The sequence below is a fragment of the Natator depressus genome, chromosome 6, assembly GCF_965152275.1.
Source record: "Natator depressus isolate rNatDep1 chromosome 6, rNatDep2.hap1, whole genome shotgun sequence".
NCBI classification, from domain to species: domain Eukaryota; kingdom Metazoa; phylum Chordata; order Testudines; family Cheloniidae; genus Natator; species Natator depressus.
Window position 1 is genome coordinate 74,916,285 of NC_134239.1, and position 20,023 is coordinate 74,936,307.

General features: G+C 40.0%; 1 protein-coding gene across 1 annotated transcript in view; it reads left to right on the forward strand.

Annotated features, from left to right (window-relative positions):
- The window catches only part of FMN1 (formin 1), a 391,310-nt gene that overhangs the window by 113,182 nt on the left and 258,105 nt on the right, over window positions 1–20,023 (forward strand). The window contains exon 3 of the mRNA XM_074955742.1: window positions 11,625–11,809. Coding sequence (XP_074811843.1) covers window positions 11,625–11,809 — 185 coding nt within the window. The remainder of the gene's footprint in view (window positions 1–11,624; window positions 11,810–20,023) is intronic.

Below are 20,023 nucleotides of genomic sequence, written 5' to 3' on the forward strand. Positions count from 1 at the left end.
GTGTGGGAATCTCCTTTACATTCTCTGCAGTGAAGACTGATGCAAATAATTCATTTAGCTTCTCCACAACTGCCTTTTCTTTCTAGAGTACTCAGTTAGCACTTCGATTGCCCATCGGCCCCACTGATTGTTTGGCAGGTTTCCTGCTTCTGATGTAAGTTTTTTTGTGTCTTTTGCTAGCTGCTCTTCAAATTCTTTTCTGGCCTGCCCAATGATGCTTTTACACTGGACTTGCCAGAGTTTGTTCCTATCTATTTTCCTCAGTAGTATTTGACCTCCAATTTTTAAAGGATGCCTTTTTGCCTCTCACTGCCTCTTGTACTCTATTTAGCCAGAGTGGCATTTTTTGGTCCTCTTACTATTTTTTTTTTCCATTTAGGTTGAATACGTTTAGTTTGAGCCTCTGTTATGATGTTTTTTAAAAGTTTCCATGCAGCTTGCAGGTATTCCACTCTTGTGACTATTTCTTTACATTTCCATTGAACAAACACACACACACACACACACACAATTTAATTATATTACAGTTGTCATTACCAAGCGGTTCAGCTATATTCACTTCTTGTGCCACTTAGGAATAAATCAAGAATTGCTTCTCCCCCTGTGGGCTCCAGGACTAGCTGCTCCAAGAAGCAGTCATTTAGGGTGTCAAGAAACTTTATCTCTGCTTCCCATCCTGAGCTTACCTGTACATAGTCAATATGGAGATAGTTGAAACCCCCCATTATTATTGAGTTTTCTATTTTGATAGCCTCTCTAATCTCTCTGAGTGTTTAATAATCACCATCACTATCCTGCTCTGGTGGTCAGTTGTATATTCCTACTGCTTTACTCTTATTATTCAAGCATGGAATTTTTATCCATAGAGATTCTATGGTATACTTTGATTCAGTTAGGATTTTTACTCTATGCTTTCTTTCACATATAGTGCCATTCCGCATGACCTACTCTGACATATACGGGTTGCCAACTTTCCAATTTCTGAAAACTGGAACCCCTGCTGCACCTCTTTCTCCGCCGCAACGTCCCACCCTCTGCCCTACCTCTTCCCCCCCCAGCCCCAAAGCCCCACCTTGTTCCACCTCTGTCCTAAAGATCCTATCCTGGGTTCTGCCTCTTCCCTCAAGGCCCTTCCCCTGCTCACCTCTTCCCCTCCCCCCATCACTGACTGCTCCACCCCCCTCAACTCTAGCATGAGCAGCCCCAAGGGACTTGCAAACCCCAGCTCCAGCAGGCTACCTGGGAGTGCAGGTCAGAAAAATTCCAGCGCCTGCACGGGAACAGCCAGGCAGCCCTACTGGCGAGCTAGATGTGGCTTTCCTGCACAGCAGCCTTCCACCTCCCCCTGTGCTACTTACCCACTGGCCCCCTTCCCTGTCCGCTCAAGCCCTCCCCAACCTTGAGCTGCCTGAGAGCACAGCAGGGGGAATCGCTGGCTGGCGGGGCAGCTTGCATTCCTTTCCTCCTGGAGAGCATTCCATGTCTGCTGAGAGCCCCGTACCTCAGTCGCTTTGGGACACCCACCAGTCTGACCTCTATTGCAGCACTGCAAACCATGCTCCTCAAAGGGGCCACCCAAGCCAGTGCATGCGGGCTGCTGTGGGAGCCGCCTCTTCAGGGCCGGGCAACAGGTTTCCACTTCCCTCCCGCACTGCCCACAATAATTGTACTTTTGGTGTCCTGTCAATACATCTGACTGGACACTGCCAGGTCCCCTTTTCGACTGGACTTTCCGATCAAAAACCAGAAACCTGGCAACCCTACTGTAACAGGTCCCTCCTTGCCCTGCCTCTGTTCTGGTCTACAAACTACACAGAGACCGTTATGCTGGTCCAACATCCTGTGCAGATATTTAGAAATAAGGTTGCCAACTTTCTACTCGCACAAAACTGAACACCCCTGCCCCACCACTTCTCCGAGGCCTCGCCCCCACTCTCTCTATCCCCCCTCCCTCTGTTGCTCGCTCTCCCCACACTCACTTGCTCATTTTCACAGGGCTGGGGCAGGGGGTTGGGGTGCGGGAGGGGATGAGGGTTCCAGCTGGGGGTGTGGGCTTGGGGTGGGGCCAGGGATGAGGGGTTTGGAGTGCAGGAGGGGGCTCTGGGCTGCGGGGTGGAGCTTTTCCATGTCATGTGCTGTGAAACTTGTGTTTGGGACAAAGGAAGTACCAGCCAGATGGCAAAAGAATATAAAAGGTGGCTGCATCTTCCCCATTTTGTCTTCATTCGTGCTTCCTACTGTTGGAGTAACTTCTAAAAACGAAGCTCAGAACAAAGGACTGAATTACCCATCCAAGCTGTGGATGTGTTCCAGAGGGACTTTCACGCCAGCAAATTCACCAGAACTGCTAGGAATCTGATATATGGACTTTGAAATCTCTGTATGTATTTGATTGCTTTACCATTTAACAACTCTCTTTTTTTTTCTTTATAAATCTTTAGTTTTAGGTGCTAAAGGATTGGCTGGCAGCATGGTATTTTTGGGTGAGATCGAAACCGATATTGGCCTGGTAATGTGGCTGGCCCTTTGGGGTCAGAAGAACATTTAGTACAGTGAGCAGAGTTTTTAAATAACATCTCACTGTGCTGGACCTGCATGCTAATTAGGAGACAGAGAACTGGAATGCAATAAGGTCAGGCTTGACAAGGTCAGGCTTGACAAAGCCCTGGCTGGGATGATTTAACTGGGAATTGGTCCTGCTTCGAGCAGGGGGTTGGACTAGATGACCTTCTGGGGTCCCTTCCAACCCTGATATTCTATGATTCTATGACTGTGTGATTTCTTTTTTAGCTTCTTGTTAACCAGCGTAGGGGATCAGGAGCACAGTTTGTGACTGGGTGGTGAGTCAAACTGTAGTGTTAACCACCAGTTCTGGGAGAATCTGCTCTCCTTTTTGCAGCCTGCCCTGACCTTAGCATTTCCAGTGAAGGCTGCCCTAGCCACTCCAAGTCACGCACACTGGATTAGATAAAACTATAAAAACAAATTTATTAACTACAAAGAGAAATTTTAAGTGAATACAAGTAATGAGGCATGAAACTCAGAAATGGTTACAAGAAAAATAAAGATAAAACGCAACTGGTGCCTAACTTAAGAAACTATGTTAAATTCAAAGCACAAGATTTTCTCACCACATGCTCTCAAGAGTCTTACTCACCAAACGTCTTAGGCCCGGACCCCTTCTTCTGTTGGCTGCTTCCTTTGTCCCTTCTTGTACAGTGAATCGATGGACAGAGAGAGAGGGAGGAGAATGGGTGCCTTGGGGTATCTTCACCTTCTTTTTATAGTCCTGTCCCCCATTTTGGGAAGCATTTCCAGCTGGGAGCAAGGCAACAGGCAATCTGTGTGGCAGGGAACTCCATGCTGTTTCTTTGCTAAGATATAGATTTTTTGCCCCTGCCCCCTTTTCTGTGGAAGAGTGGCCACTTAGCAAGTAATGGCCCATCAGCCTTGATTACACCTGGCTGAGGCATTAGCTTGCCCTTTGCCTCTGAGGAATTGGTTTGGCCTCTCCTCAGCCTTCTCTCAAAATGTACTTTTAGTCATGATGTCAGCTTATGTTTATAACTTCACTTATAACACTGCTACGTGCGTTTTGCCATGATAATATTGATCAGCAAACTGTGAGGTATTTAAATGACATCTCACAATGCATACTTTGTACAAAGATTATTACAATAGTGTGCAGGGTGTGGACATGGGTACATCTGTCACAAATACCAGGACCTCAAGTTCACCCATCTTAGTATTTATACTTCTTGCATTTGTATACAAGCGCTTATAAATTTGTCAATATTTAGTTTTCTGCCTTCATGCAATGTAATTGAATGGGACTGTTTCTCTTCAGCTCCTGCCTGTACTTTATCAACTTATATGCTCTCCTCTTTACTAGGGTATAGAGAATCCCTGTTAATAGATTCTCCCCTAAGGGAGGTGTATGTCCAAACCATGTGTTCTTCTGCACCTGTAGGTTTTTACCAGCCCTTAGTTTAAACACTCCTCTATGACTTTTTTAATTTGACATGCCAGCAATCTGGTTCCATTTTGATTTAGGTAGAGCCCATCCTTCCTCTATAGGCTCCTCCTTTCCCAAACGGTTCCCCAATTCCTAAAGCCCTCCCACTGCTGAAGCCATTCCTGGCTATTGTATGTCTGTATCCGGTAGTTGACTCTGTTCTTAATTTGATAGCAAATTGTTTTCTCTGCTCAACAGAACATAATTTCCCATAAGTGATCAACCGCACACCAGGAATTTTTCTGCTTTCTATCTGTTGAGTATTACTGGGCACAAGAACTACAGTTCAGAGCAGGTTTTTTTCAGTTTGTGATACAGAGAATTAAGACACAACCACTGAGTAGTTAAAGCATTAACTCAGGAAGTTAAACCCTTGAATGCATGTTAAATAAATACTGTCATAGCTAAAAAATTTCTAATAAAATGAAATCTAATACAGCTTGATTGCCATAGAAAAGCAATTGCTTAACTCTTAGAATTAAAGTGAATCCACAAAATTCAGTATAACATTAAAGACATTTTCAGTTTCATTAAGCTATCCCACATTTATATAGCAAAACATTTCTCAGGGAGCATGTTCTGTGTAAACAAGATTGTGAAAATTACTTTGCACCCGCTAGTCATGAAATGTGTCATGTCTGCAGTGTACTTGATCTCCAGAGAATTTGGTACCTTGGGGCAAATAAGAATTCTAATGTCACCGTTTAGAGGGGGGGAAAAAAAAGCTATAATATTCTGCTTCATTCCTTCACTGGATAAAATTGCTATGCTTTGGTAATTAATTGATTGACTAATACATTCTAACTAGTTTTCACAAAACCAAATTTATTTTTGTCAAAGCCTTTTTGATGTGCATTTCTTGTTTCATTTTATTCCTTTCTGCTTTATGGCAAACCCTTGACTTGATGTCTATACGACTAGAATACTATTGCATTTGGAATTTTCTCAGACACTATGATAGATTGGGCTATTGTGCTCATTAGATCATTTCCCATCCCTTTGTTTTCCAAAACACATATTATGGAGTATGACATATGCCTCCTCCATTATATTATTATACAAAAACTATACTGGTATAAGGTCTGCAACCACGAGAGGAGGATTTATTCAGTTGAATATGCCCATTGAAGTTAATGAGACTATTTTACCGAATAAGGGTTTGCAAGATCAGGACATAAAATGAATAGACAGTCAACCTCCCATTCTGGTGACCCAGAAGCCAATCCAAAACACTTTAATTTGAGAATCTCCATCCTTAGAGGTTTTTAAGGCCTGGCTTGACAAAGCCCTGCCTGGGATGATTTAGTTGGGGTTGGTCCTGCTTTGAGCAGGGGGTTGGACTAGATGACCTCCTGAGGTCCCTTCCAACCCTGATATTCTATGATTCTGTGAGAAGAAGTATGAGATCTTTCAGAAATACTGATGTTATTTTAGAGCTTGTCAAGATTACATTTGAACTGGATCAGAGCTAACACATTGTTTGCTTTTAATGTTAAGTACTATGACTTTGAGTCTGGAAAGGCATCTGCATTAGTCCGTGGTGGGCTTCTGCATGTTTGAATACCTATGCAGCATCTGAGCCGAGGACAGTACACTCTTCTTTCCTCTTTTGCATTATACAGTACCATGTCAGTTACAGTGTTATGAAACGTAAGAGATGCAATTTGAATATTGTTTATCACTAATGTTTTGTAGGAAAAAGCATTTGTCTTTAGAATATATCATATAAAGGATGGCAAAGTTATTTGCAAATCTTATCTAGACAGAGAATGTTAATTAACTTCAGGTAGCTCTTATAAGCAACTTTCTACTTGAAATCTAAATCTGTGCATTCTCTGCTTAATACAGCGTTATTTAACACAATCTGATTTAAACTAAGCTCTGATATTACATGCAGATTCATAAAAATAAGTCCAATCATTCCAGTTCTTTCACTCAGGATGATGCAAAATTTTCATTCTCAGGTTGGTGTTTTGTACCTGTTCGTTTCTTCCGTGTCTCAAGCATTTAACTTTACAATTTTTAAAATATTTTTATTTCCATCTCAAGAGTGCATAACTCAACAGACTTGAAAATGCAAAATGCTTGTATTTAAAATATGCTAATAATTTTTCTAATTGCCAATGTTTACATTAGGCTGACTCTGAATAACTTTATTTGGTTTCAGAGTAGCAGCCGTGTTAGTCTGTATTCGCAAAAAGAAAAGGAGTACTAGTGGCACCTTAGAGACTAACCAACTTATTTGAGCATAAGCTTTCGTGAGCTACAGCTCACTTCATCGGAATGCATCCGATGAAGTGAGCTGTAGTTCACGAAAGCTTATGCTCAAATAAGGAATGCATCCGATGAAGTGAGCTGTAGCTCATGAAAGCTTATGCTCAAATAAGGAATGCATCCGATGAAGTGAGCTGTAGCTCATGAAAGCTTATGCTCAAATAAGGAATGCATCCGATGAAGTGAGCTGTAGCTCATGAAAGCTTATGCTCAAATAAAGAAATGCATCTGATGAAGTGAGCTGTAGCTCATGAAAGCTTGTGCTCAAATAAATTGGTTAGTCTCTAAGGTGCCACTAGTACTCCTTTTCTTTTTATTTGGTTGAAACTACTGCAGAGTTTTGCTATCTAATTACTAATTATTCAGTGAAAAAGAATTGTTACAGCTCTGAAAACCTATGTATGCACTTGGTAAAAATAAATGACTACATAACATAAAATATTCACATTTCTTATCTGTAGTTTTTAAAATATCATAGTGAAAAGTATATTAACATCAGGGAGAACAAGACTTGTTTTCATTGTACATATTGGGTATTGGGATACCATTCGAGAAAGGTGCTTTATTAAATATATAAACACATAATTATCATCTAAGATACACCTTGACTCGGCATATATATTTGGTTTTAAGCCCAGCAAATCCAGGTTACAATCTGGTCCTGTAATAGTGCTGTCTAGAACCTGAATGTCTTAACACAATTGGGTCAGGTATGCAGAAAGTCTTTCAGTTTAGGTGAATTAAGTACATTACCATTAGTATGTTTCCATTTTGGTAATCTAATTAGAATTTCTATCTTTGGCTATAAGAGTCTTATTTTGAGTCTTAGTTGTGATAGTGAGCAGGGCTCATTAATCAATCAAAACCACATGCTAGTAATAATATGTGTGTTTGTGTCTGACTATAACTCCATTGTAGAATACTACATACATTTGGTCTCTCCTGTTCATGAGACTTAATTTCAAAGTCTGTTAATGTGAAAAACTGTAGTTGATTGTTCTTTTATATATGGACTCAGGCAGTATGCATATTTAATCTAAACATGTGCGTAATGCAAAAGGAAAAGGAGAATAGGATCCGTTTTATTTGTTACAGGTATTTTTACATTCTGAACATGAGCTGCTACATTACAACAAAATATTATGATATTAGTTTTTTGTTTTATATCTAGTGTATCCTGAACACTCGAATTTCAATTGAAAAATGTAGAAGAATATTGTTTAATATTCATGTAATGCTTTGAGAACTGAAGTCTAAATATTTTTAAAACATACTTTTTTAAAAAAGTAAAAAAATAAATTTAGTAACTGTGACAGTTTTAAATAACTCATGAAACAAGGAAACTCAGTTGTGGAACTCCATCCTCAGTACACTTATGGCATGTCTATACTACAAACTTAAGTTGTCCTATGTTAGGTTGACTTACAGCCACTGCAGTAATTACTGCAGTGGTTCATGTCAGAACTACCCTCCTTCGGTCGGTGTTGCGCATCCTCACCAGGAGTGCTTCCATTGACTTAAGAGGGGTAGTGTGGGGGGCTGAGAGTTCAGGCTCTCAGCTCTGTGCACAGTTTCCCACTGGGAGCCCAGCTCCCTCCACCATTGCCCTCAGCTCCCCATTCCCTGCTGAGAGCCAGGATGGGAGCGGCTTTCTTGTGAATTTCTCGGCTCCAGCGTGGAGCCGTGAAATTGACAAGAATGACAGCCAACAGATGATGTAAGTAACCTGCAGTGTCTACGGGGACACTCCATAGCCTTAACTGCACCAACATAATCTCTGTGCCTCTCGTGGAAGTAGAGTTATGTCGGTGTAGTAGGGCACTTACATTGGTAAGCTGCCTTACATTGACCTAACTCTTTAGCATAGAACAGGCCTTAGTTGTACCTATATATGATACATTGCTTTCAGTACACAGCTCTCCAAATAGGTACAAATAGAAATGGGCATTAAGTAGAGTTTCGTCCTAATCTATAGGGTCAAAATATTGAAGCATGGACATTTAAAATTAGGCAATTAATACATATTTTTATCATCTAAATAAGTGGCCTGGTTTTCAGAGAGATGGAATGTTCACAGTTCCCAAGTTCAAAGTGACTTCATTATTAGTTAAAAGTGTGCATGACTTTTGAAAATCAGGCCACTTATTTAGGTATGTAAATATGGATTTAGGTTCCTAACTTTAGTCATCTGAGTTAAAAATGTTCTCTCTCTTGATGTAGTGGTTATACAGTTGGAGGTTCTACAGTTTTTAGACACTAGGTTGCACTCATTTAGGAAAGGTAGATTCTCTTTCACTTCTCTTTGAAGTATGATTTATTTTATATAGTCAAGCTGCAGCTAACTGTGAAGCTTGATGGGGTCTTTTTTTTAAACTATTGAGCAGACAACAGCTGCTATGCCCTAAATGGTTCCTAGCTGTGAAGAGATCTATGTTAAATCATACTCTTATCGATCATCGAAGATGTGGACTTTATTATTGTTAGCTGTATTTGTGGAAGGAACCAGACAATGCACTTGCTTTGTGACTGTAGTTAAATCCTCAGCATCTTTATGCAATATTTTAATGTTAATGTAAGAAGGAAGGCAGTAGATGGAGAATAAAATTAGATATATTAAAATGTTTGGATTTTACTGTTGCTACATTCGTTTCTCTGAAAACAATCAAAATTTAATGGCCATCTATGAAAACTCCTGACTGTTTCTCACTGTAAGTGGATTGACTTATTGGAGCCTGTATCAGATAAATCTATATTTATGCGCTTGAATAAGCAGATTTTGGATGTGTAAGTCCACAACCTTGTTCTAAATCTTTTACCTTCCACAAAATTGAAGATTTTTTCTGGCCATTATGGTCAACCGTAATCCTTGGCTCCATGTGTCCATGCAATTAGATTCCGTACGTGAAATTAGCTGCTGAGGCATGTGTGACACTACGCCCCATATTCTTCATAGAAATATGCTTATGATATGAATATGGCATTACTAAGATGTATGTTGTGCAAGATGGGTCATGTGAGATATCATTGGAAAGGTTAGGATTTGCTGAATGTGATAATCCTATTTGTATGCATGTATTATTTCTGCATCTGAAGTTAGGAATATTAACTATGTATCAATTACAAAAGTGTCTGCACCTGGGGAACACCCACCAGACTAAATGCAATTAGTCTGGCTGGTTAGTCAATGAACCATCAGGGAGAACAATGGGATTTTGGAAATGTTAATCTTCACCTTCCTGAGAAGCTTCCTGGGATGCTGCTTTGACACTGCAGGGTCATGTGATCATGTCACCTGGTACTGGACCCTATCTTGGCCTCCTCGTATATTTCCAGTAATAGGGGGTGGGACTCAAACTGGGAAACAAAGGATTCCTGCCATATATAAATCCTATTTAAGGCAGGGAAGTGAGTTACTCAGAGCTCCTTCTTCATTGAATCCCCGCCCAGGATGACTGTGGAGAATATCTAAGAAACAAGGACTGGGGGTGGGGGGGTGAAGAGCTGAGCCTGGGCTGGAAAAGGTGTCTGGCCTGTGAAAGGAATGCCTAAAACAACATTTAGGGTAAGAAATTACTACGTGTAACCAGTTTCTTTAATGTATTAAACTTAGTTTGCGTGTTTGCTTTATTTGCTCAGGGATCTGCTTTGATCTGTTTGCTATCCCGTATAATCAGTTAAAATCTTTCCTTTGTAGTTAATAAACTTGTTTTGTTTTCTTTAAACCAGTTTGTGCAATTCATAACTGTGGGGAAAAAAGCTGTGAATATCTTCCTCTACATTGAGGAAGGGGGTATTTTTACGAGCTTACACTGTACAGATTTCCGGGCAGCGCAAAACAATACAATTTTAGGTTTACACTCCAGAGGGGGTGTGCACTTGAGTGCTGGGCAATTCCTGAGCTGAGTCTTCCTACGCAGAGCTGATTTCAGTGTCTGTCTTTCTGCAACTGTGTGTGTCCCTATCTGTATGTGTGCTGGAGGAGGCTTGAGGGTCTGGCTCAGCAGGATAGGGTGAGGGATCCCAGGCTTGTGGAACGGGCAGGCTCAGTGGTACCCCAGTATATCAGGGGCACCCTGGGGGGGGGGCAACCCATCACAGCATGGTAGGCCAAATTTATGCCAGGAGCAAATTTTATATCTAATTTATAAATGTCTTATTTTTTAAACAAACCTAACGTTGGATAACTTAATATCTGCAACACATATGGTGATGGTTTTAATAAAATTAGACTGGCTTTGGACTTGAAGGCAAGAAATTGTGTACACTGTAGGCTAAGCATTAGCTCTCTTGGCAAGAAAATTAAATTCAATCACATTTCACTTAATTACACTAAACTGCAATATCTTAGGATAAAACCTCTTCATTGGATTAGACATTCACCTTTTCTGAAAATGTTAACCTTCTTGCTGGCCACCACACTGATGCTTGCTTGCCATTTAATTAGATGTTGCATCAATTATTTGAATTATCATCATATTCTGATTTAAATGCATTTTATATAGATTTGGGTATTGCTCCGGTGTTGTCCTGAAGTTACTGAAAACTTAGTACTTAGTAGCTCTGACAATCAGGATATTTATTTAGGTGCCTAAATATGGATTTAAGTTTATCTTCATGCAACCAAGTTTGAAAATGTCAGCCTCAGTGTTTCACGTTAAGAAGATGTCAAAAATTAAATTAAAAGTGTACAGTTACATGTACAGTCCTAAGTCATCTGCAAAATGATGATGTATAGCAGCAAACTGTTAACAAAGTTTGTTTAGCATGCATATTTCCATCAGAATATTTGTGGAGATTGTTGTGCAGTGTATGCGTGTGCATGCACACCTATGGTAAAGTTACAAGAAAAGGCAGACTGTGTGTGTCTATATACATTATTCAAAATGTTCATGCTTTGAAGGATTCACTCACTTTGTTAGATTTATTGCTTTTGCCGTTTGAAGGATGGGAATAGGAACCATTGTACACTGAAAATCACAGTAAGCTAACAGAAAAAGAATACTACCTGTACTACTGTACATGTTTAGGACTAGATCTGTGGCAAAATTACAGTAATTGCTTTGACAATAGAAGTATTATAACTTTGTTTTATATATATATTATGTATATTTTTGCCTTGTTCCACGGAACATGTCACTGTGGATTAAAAACCATCTATTTATACTTTTTAAGCCATTTTGGTTTTAAGGACTAGTGTATGTTGGTACAACATTGGACAAAGTCATCTTTGCCTAAGTGCCATGGGGACTTGGGGGGGTGGGGGGTGTCCCTAATTATACTCAGTAGAGTTCTCATTGATGTGGATAATTCTTTTCTTTTTGTTAAAATCTTGTAGGTATTCCAGCAGAGACTGCTTTGAAGGATGGCTTCACTGAACAACCAACTAATGTAGATGTCACAAACAGAGATGAAGATGTCTGGGTTTTGGGTTGCAGGTTGGGACAATCTGTGCCATTTGCAGATTATAATGAGGGAGAAAGAGTCAACAGAAATATATTGCATCTGAGCCTCGACCTGAATGTAAGTAGTTCTCTGAAAGACAGGGTAGGTGCATACTGGTTTTTGACCAACAGGCACTTATTGAGCGCATTAGTTTTTTATTACAAATAGGTTCCAAATGATCTAAAACAAACTTCTTATTTTAGGCTGGAGTATGACTTCCAGTTAGCTGCAAGGCCATTGAGTTTTCAGGAAATGCAAATACTCCTCCAAGGGAAGACAGGGAGGGGAAGACAGGGAGAGAGCATGCGCATTTGCTAGGTTGAAATATATAACAAAATTACGGTAATTTTTTTGTTAAACCTTTTCTAGCAGCTATTCATTACTGATTCAGTATGTGGTAATGCTTGAAACAAAACAATGTGTAACAGTGACATCTATTGACAGAGATACTAGAATTGATTTAGAATAATTCAGTCTATTATATCACTGAACTTGAGCTCATCTGGTACTTTATCTTTGAACTGTTTTTAATTGTAGCTTTTCGTCCATCTCACCCTCACTTAATTTGTTAAAATAACTATTTTGACTGTTGATGTGCTACTGTGATAGTACATACATAAATTACATCTCACACTAGCGTTTTTGGAATATTCTTTAGATAATTTCTTGAAATGAAAAACAACTAGGATGGAATGGATTGGTTTTGGTCCTTGTCTGCTTCTACTGCTGCAAATGGATGCTGCAACAGGGAGAAGTCAATCCATGGTTCAAAAATTGCACATGCATATAAAGCCTTCATATACAGTAGGGGATATTTCAAATTAAAATTAATTGACCACAGTAATTTGAATTAATATGGGAAATCTGACATTAGTAAAGTAGTTTGTTTTCATCTTTTCTTAATCTTGCATCACCTTTTTTGTTAAAAAACAAACAAACAAATTTCTCTCTTTAGAGAACTCGTTAGCCACTCTATAAAAGTTTGATTTCCCTCTGTTGCTGTCAAGGAAAAAAGAAGTGTTCATGCAACTATTTCCAAAAGACTCTCAATCTAAGTGATTATCCCCTAAAGTGTGGTGATGGTCACCATAGTGAACGTCAAAACAGCACCTGTTTTACACAACAGATCCAGTCCCTGTGTGCACTGCAAGTCTTACATGCTTTAGTTACTGAATAAATATGTTTTTTTTTATTCTGTTAGTCCTGAGCAGGCAAAGTAGCTATGGGAAATTGAGATGGCTTCTGCTCTGTCTTGAATATCAAAAGCAAAATGCAAAATCTTTATTTGTTTTGATGAATCAGAAGATCTCATCTTTACCTTCAGATCACAGTTTGAGTTTGCAGGGTTTTCAGTTACACAGACTTGTGACTTGTGAAGTAATTGTGTCTGATGTAGAAAATATTGAAAACAATTAAACATGGAACCCCACCCTGCCATTTATTCAGTGTCATATCTCAGAGTAAAAAGACACTTAAAACAGGTGCCAACATGTACCTTACTGGTGAGAAATACTTCTCAGTGCATTACTTCTGCCTCTAAGAAGGCATTGCTCTTATTTCCATTTCGCTTCTCTTTGTAGGGACTCAATTCCATAGTGTCTGGGTTTAAAAAAAAAAAAAGTTTATAAAGTACAGAATCATGGAAATGTAGGGCTGAAACGGATCTCAAGCAGTCGTCGTGTCCAGACCCCTGTGCTGAGGCAGGACCAAGTAAACCTAAAACATCCCTGGCAGGTGTCTGTCCAACCTGTTTTTAAAAACCTCTAGAGTTGGAGATTCCACAACCTCCTTTGGAAGCCTGAAGTTCTTAATTATCATTATAATTAGAAAGGTTTCCTAATAATTAACCTAAATCTCTCTCGCTGTAGATAAAGCCCATTACTTCTTGCCCTTCCTTCAGTGTACGTGGAGAACAATTGATCAAAGTTCTCAATATATTTAACATATTTGAGGACTGCTATCATGTCCCCCCTCAGTCTTCTTTTCTCAAGACTAACATTCCCAGTTTTTTTTAAAATATCCTCTTAAGTCTGGCTTTCTAACCCTTTTCTCATTTTTGTTGCTCTCCTTTGGACTCCCTCAAGTATGTCCATATCTTTCCTAAAGTGTGGCTTCCAGAACTGGACAAAGTACTCCAACTGAGGCCTCAACAGTGCTGAGTAGAGCAGGACAATTTCCTCCCGTGTTATACATACAACAGTCCTGTCAACACCCAGAATCATATTTACTTTTTTTTTCAAGCTGCATCACATTGTTGACACATATTCAATTTGTGATCCACTATAACCCCTAAATCCTATTTAGCAGTACTACCACCTACCCAGCAAGTGCCCATTTTGCAGTTGTGCATTTTATTTTTCCTTCCTAAATGAAGTACTTTGCATTTAACTTTATTGAATTTCATCTTGTTGTATTCAGAACAATTTTCCAATTTGTCAAGGTCATTTTGAATTCTAATCTTGTCCTTCAAAGTGCTTGCAACCCCTCTCTGATTGGTTTCATCTGTAAGTTTTATAAGCACACTCTACACTCCATTATCCATGTCATTAATGAAAATATTGAACAGAATATTGACTAACCCCTATGAGCCCCAACTAGATATGCCTTCTCAGTTGAACAGCAATCCATTGATATCTATCCTTTAGGTATGGTCTTTCAACCAGTTTGGACACCCATCTTATAATAATTTCATCTAGACAACATTTCCTTGCTTATGAGAATGTCATGTGGGACTGTATCAAAATCCTTACGAAAATCAAGATATATCACATCTACTGCTTCCCCAATCCAGTAGTCCAGTAACCCTGTCAAAGAAGGAAATTGGATTTTCTTCCCATGGGACCCTACCTACCAGTTCTGAGTTAATCTTCTTTTTTGAAGTCCATTGTCCTTATTCTGCTGCTCTCACCCCTTCCTTTTCTCAGAATCATAAAATCATCATTTCATGATCACTTGCACCCAAATTGTCTTCCACCAGATTTGCTACCAATTGTTCTCTGTTGGTCAAAATCAAACCTAAAGTGGTTGTCCTCCTGGCGGCTACTTCACTTTCTGAAATGTTAGCACTTATACAATAACTCATAAGTATAGCTCACTAATCAGTGGGAGCTGAGGTCACTCACAGCCCTAAAATCCTAAAAACCTAATTATTCTTGGTATGGTCAGCACCTTATGGGTGCTTTGTTCCAGTAATGAATTGCCTTTTTTTAATGCATCCCCTATACAAATGTAAGTGTTAATCAGACTGCTGGTTAGCTATGTATTGACTTCTGAAGAAAAAGACATTCAGGAACTTTACTGCCCCTGTTATGTGTGTGTTTTGCCTCTTTTAAGTGAAAGATAAATGTTAATAGCTAGTGTTTTCACAAGTAGGCACTTACTGTTTTTTCACTCTTTTCCCCATTGAACTCATTTACTCCCTTTTTCTTATATTATGATTTATTTGTATTGTGGGAGCATCTAGAGGTTCCAACTAAGATTAGGGCTCTAGAGTGCTAGGTAGAATAAGAAAAATTCCCTGCCCTGGAGAGTTTACAGTCTAAAAAGAAAAGACCAACAAAAGGTGGGATAGGGAAGAGAAGCACATAGAGAGGAAATGAAGTTCATGCAACATAGTAGAGCAGCAACTAGAATCCAAGTCTGCTTGGTCCCAATCTGGTGTCCAATTCACTAGTCCATTCTGCCTCTCACCATTGCTCTAATCCAGGGATCAGCAACCTTCGGCACGCGGCCCATCAGGGTAATCCGCTGGCGGGCCGCGACACATTTTGCTTGTGTTGACCATCCGCAGGCACGGCCCACAGTGGCCATGGTTCGCCATTCTCGGCCAATGGGAGCTGCAGGGGGCCATGCCTGCGGACGGTCAACGTAAACAAAATGTCTCACGGCCTGCCAGCGGATTACCCGAATGGACCGCATGCTGAAGGTTGCTTACCCCTGCTCTAACCTGTATTCCATTTTGTGTTTGTGTACCTTTCATAATAATTTTTAGCACCTCCCAAACATTAACTAATCTTGTCAACATCATTGTGTGGCATGGTCGTATTATCCTAATTTTACAAATGGAGAAATTAAAGTAGGAGGATGAAATGATTTGACTAAGCCACAGATAATCCGTGTCAGTGCCCAGATTAGTACGCAGGAGTAATCTAGATTTAACTCAGTAGCCTCTCATGCTGTTGAGTTCCCCTTGTGGCCAGATCGATCTCTCAGTGGAACTACAGTGTTGACTCAGCTTCAGGCAGCCATCGTGCATTCCCTGGCTCCCTAGACACCTTTGAGGAGCAGTGGGCACTATCTGGGGTTCTCTGCTTAGTGTCCCCCTCAGGCTTCCTGCTTATGACCCTGTGACCTGCACTCCTGTCCCTGTTCATCATTAGTTGTACCCCGAACTCGCTTGATCCATGGGTTCAGTAGCTCCTCCCCTTTAGGCTGGGGGAGGGACCTTCAGATCTGGATGGGCTTGTGCCTGCCCACCCCCAGGACTTCAATAGGTACAGGCAGCCATCTGGTGGTCCTAACAACATCAGTACCTACACAGTTATAAATTAATCCCGGGGTCCTATATAGTTGAGACCTACAGCTGTTGATTGGCTAGCTCTGAGTGGCTGCATAAGGGAATGGAAAGAGAATAATTTCTAATTTATTTATAGGAAAAATTCTTGATAAGCTTTTCAAAACTCTAACCATTTATTTACAATATCAATGTTTTTTTAATCAAACATAAAAACTGAGATTACTCTGACACTTACAAACTTCCAAAAATTGAGGGGCTGCAGGCTGTCATTGAACAGAGGATAAAACCTTAAAAGCACTAAGTCCAACAGCAGTCCAAACAAGGATGTAAACTACATTATTCCAGTGCTATTCTAATTGTCTACTATTGCTCTAGAAAAGCAGCAAAAATAAATATTAACTTTTATAGCTTTCACTAAGACTTCTGTTAACAAATGGATCTTCAGTGTCGTCATCCCATTTCCCATGCTCCTTTGTTCCTATGTTTGCCTCACTGCTGCAACCTTGAAATGTCTCTCATCATCTGGGATATACTTGGAATCATATACTGTGTGGATCCAGGGTTGTGAGCTCAGTCTCTCTCTCTCTCTGCCTCCTTTTTTTTAAACCATGACTCTTGACCTAGCAAACAATCATTTATATCTGTTAAAGTATGCGGATGGACATAACTCTGTTCTGGGTTAATGGCTGAGTAAATGACTCAGCAAGAGGCTATTTTGATCCTCCCAACTAAAGAACACCCAGTTAAGATGAAATTGGTCCCTGTGTTGTGTAACATATTTGACTTTAATTCCTGCTCTTTAAGGATATGACACAGAAGTGCAAGCAGTTTGGCTGGTAGCTCTTTCAGGGTGAGGTTACTTTTGTAGTTCCTAATCATTTGCATAGGAATGGTGCACTTTGTCCAGATCCCATTATGTGGTTTATCTAGCACTCTGTGTGTGTGTGTGTGACTCCTTCACACCTTTTGTTAAATCTCACAGTTGGGATTTGAGCCAAATACGTAACTTCTTTTTTGAGATACACTGCTGAAATCATTGATCTGTAAATGTTTAATGACCTATGTAGTTTTTAGTTTAATGACCTAATTGGTAAACAGAAAGTAAGAATTATTGTATTTACCTGTGTAGTAGCACGGGGATACAGATTTCATTAGGACCACTAGCCATCACATTCTCACCAATCTGCTTTAAGGGTAGTTTTTGTTTTAGGGACCCCAAATTCCTTCATAAATGTATGTACTACTGTGGTGGAGGCTGTATACGCACCACATTAGTTCCTTCTGAAAGCTGTGGAAGAGGCCTGATGTGTTAGAAATTGAAAGTAATCTAGGGTAAAATCCATTGCAGGGTAACGGTAAATTTCTCAAAAACAAGCATTTATAAAACCAGAAAAATTAGAGTTAAGATTAAAATTAAAACAAATCTAAGGTATGGAAATGCTCAGAAAAGACAACTTAGTTCTGCCCTGTAGTGATATCTAAGGAGCAGGGAGAAAGGGAGGCAAAGTCTTTAAAAATCAGTTTAATCTATTCTGGGATTATGAACACTAAAATCCTTCATCATAATCATATTGTTATGATATGAGTTCACTACTCACATATGAGTCCTCAAAGAATTTTTTTTCCAGTTGGTGACTAAGGCAGAAAATGAATTGGTCTGTGTGTGCAGTTTGCTATAACCATTTAAACGCTTTTGTTTTGAGTGTTGGATTATTTGAGTCTACCACACATGTGCATTCTATCTTCCTGGATAATTGATGTGATAGGCTACAGTCATCCCCACAATCATTGGTGGTTTTTGTAAGCAAGCTAGAATGCAGAACTTCAGCCTTTTGTTGTATCTGACTGCTGAGCCCTTGTCTAAGCAGAAGAGAACACACAACCAGCATCATCCTTTTTTATTTTGGTGGTAAACAAATCAAAAAGGCATTGCTATGGAAATCATTATTTTCTGATGATGGCTTGCCCTCTGTAGAACAAGTAATTGACCTCTAATTGTGTAATCATTTTCAAGAGATGATTCAAATACTTCTCCTTCCAAATCCCCATGCATTGGAGCCACATTGAAATTCCTCCTTAGCTTCCTGTATAGTATTACCATATGGTTGTAGACTAGCCTGTGTGTTCATGTCCATCCCATTAATCTGTGGTTCTGGTAACAGAAAGGATCTGGGAATGTCACCTGAACTGTTTCTGACAGAAAGTCTAGGACCCTGGTTTAAATCCCTGAGGGGAAGGGTTATTTTCTTTGTGTCTTTTATTATGTGTTTTAAGACTCTCCCCAGGGAAGGCATTATGTACTTCAAGAATTCTGTCCCTGAGAGGGTAATGGGAGGGGTGTGTAACTTCCATCTGTGATTTAAATGTAGGTCACAAAGGATGTGGATTATTAAATGTACTTTCAGTTGTCATGAATGTTTTTTCTGTGGTATAATTAGTATGTCGACTCCTCCTGGTTCTGAAAGTTGCTACCACTGATTTCAAGAGCTTTTTTTGAAGCATTAGGGAGCTGAAGATAGGTCAGGGCAGAACCGGGTGGCAGGATTTGTAAATTGCCATAACCTATTCTTCTTAGAGAAACTGTAGCTATTTATAGAGGGGTACTGAGAAACATGCACCCTTTGAGTCCAGGGTCAGTAGCGAGTTCTGCTAGAGGATGTTTCGCAGGAGATTGATTCCCTCAGTGTTAAAACTCCTGTATGTCAACTCAATCCCATTCATTTCTCACTGCATGATGGTATCTTTGGCTTATTCATACACACCACACACACTAGTTATGTTTTACTCAGAAACACCTTATCCAATAGATAGGAGTGCTTGTTTTTTTACCAATGATTCTGTCTCCTTGTTTGAGGCGACTGTCTGATTTTGAAACCTGAATGGATTGTGGAAGTTTTATATGAGGCCAGGGATGGGTAAACTGAGTAGCCTGTAGGTTGTGTGGTAACCTTGAATTGGTTGTAGAGTACCTGGATCTTGGGATATTTTTCCCAGTAGTGGATACAAAGTTGGGCTCCTTCCCTCAGGCTGAGGTCCTGATGGCTTTGGGACAGGGAGATTGTTTTCCTGATAATGTGCTTCAGGAAGTGAAAAAGGCAAATTGTAAACCAGTGTTGTTTGCTAGGTACCTTTCTCTAGAAGAGCAGCTGCTTCTGTAGGGATTGGATCTGGCTCATCACAAGGTATTGCCACTTGTGCAATACACTATTTCACCCCCTTTTTTCACTGCTCCAATTCTGACAGCTGGACACAAAGTCTTTATTGTATAAGTCTACAATTTATCTGGAATACATATTAACAATAGGTCATAAAACCTCCTTATCTTCACTGCAAATGAGTGCTGTCACTGCTACTGAGCTAATTGCACCTTGATCTGCACCTGCTGTCCTTGATTGTACCCTCGCAGGTGACAAGCCTCTCTACCTTCACCTTTCTTGGGGTGGAATCATGTGATTCTCCCCCATTCAGACTGGGCCTTGGGTTGCAGTCCCCTAGTACTAACTGTGATTACTTTAGCAGGCCCAAGTTATAGTCAGTATCTGCAGTTCTGCTCCTCAGAAGCTATTTCCAATGGCACCGAGTGATCAAGCAGCCTTCTTAAATAAACAATCTGTTGCTTTGCAAAGCATTTCAGAGAAAGAGATCTTAAAACTATAAATAATGCCTACTGTTCAGCTGTCTTCCCTAAAACTTACCATCCCCTGGAAGCTTGGGTGGGCCTCAGCTCCTTCAGATACTCTCACAGGACTTGCCTCTGTGCCCATGTCTGTTCCTGC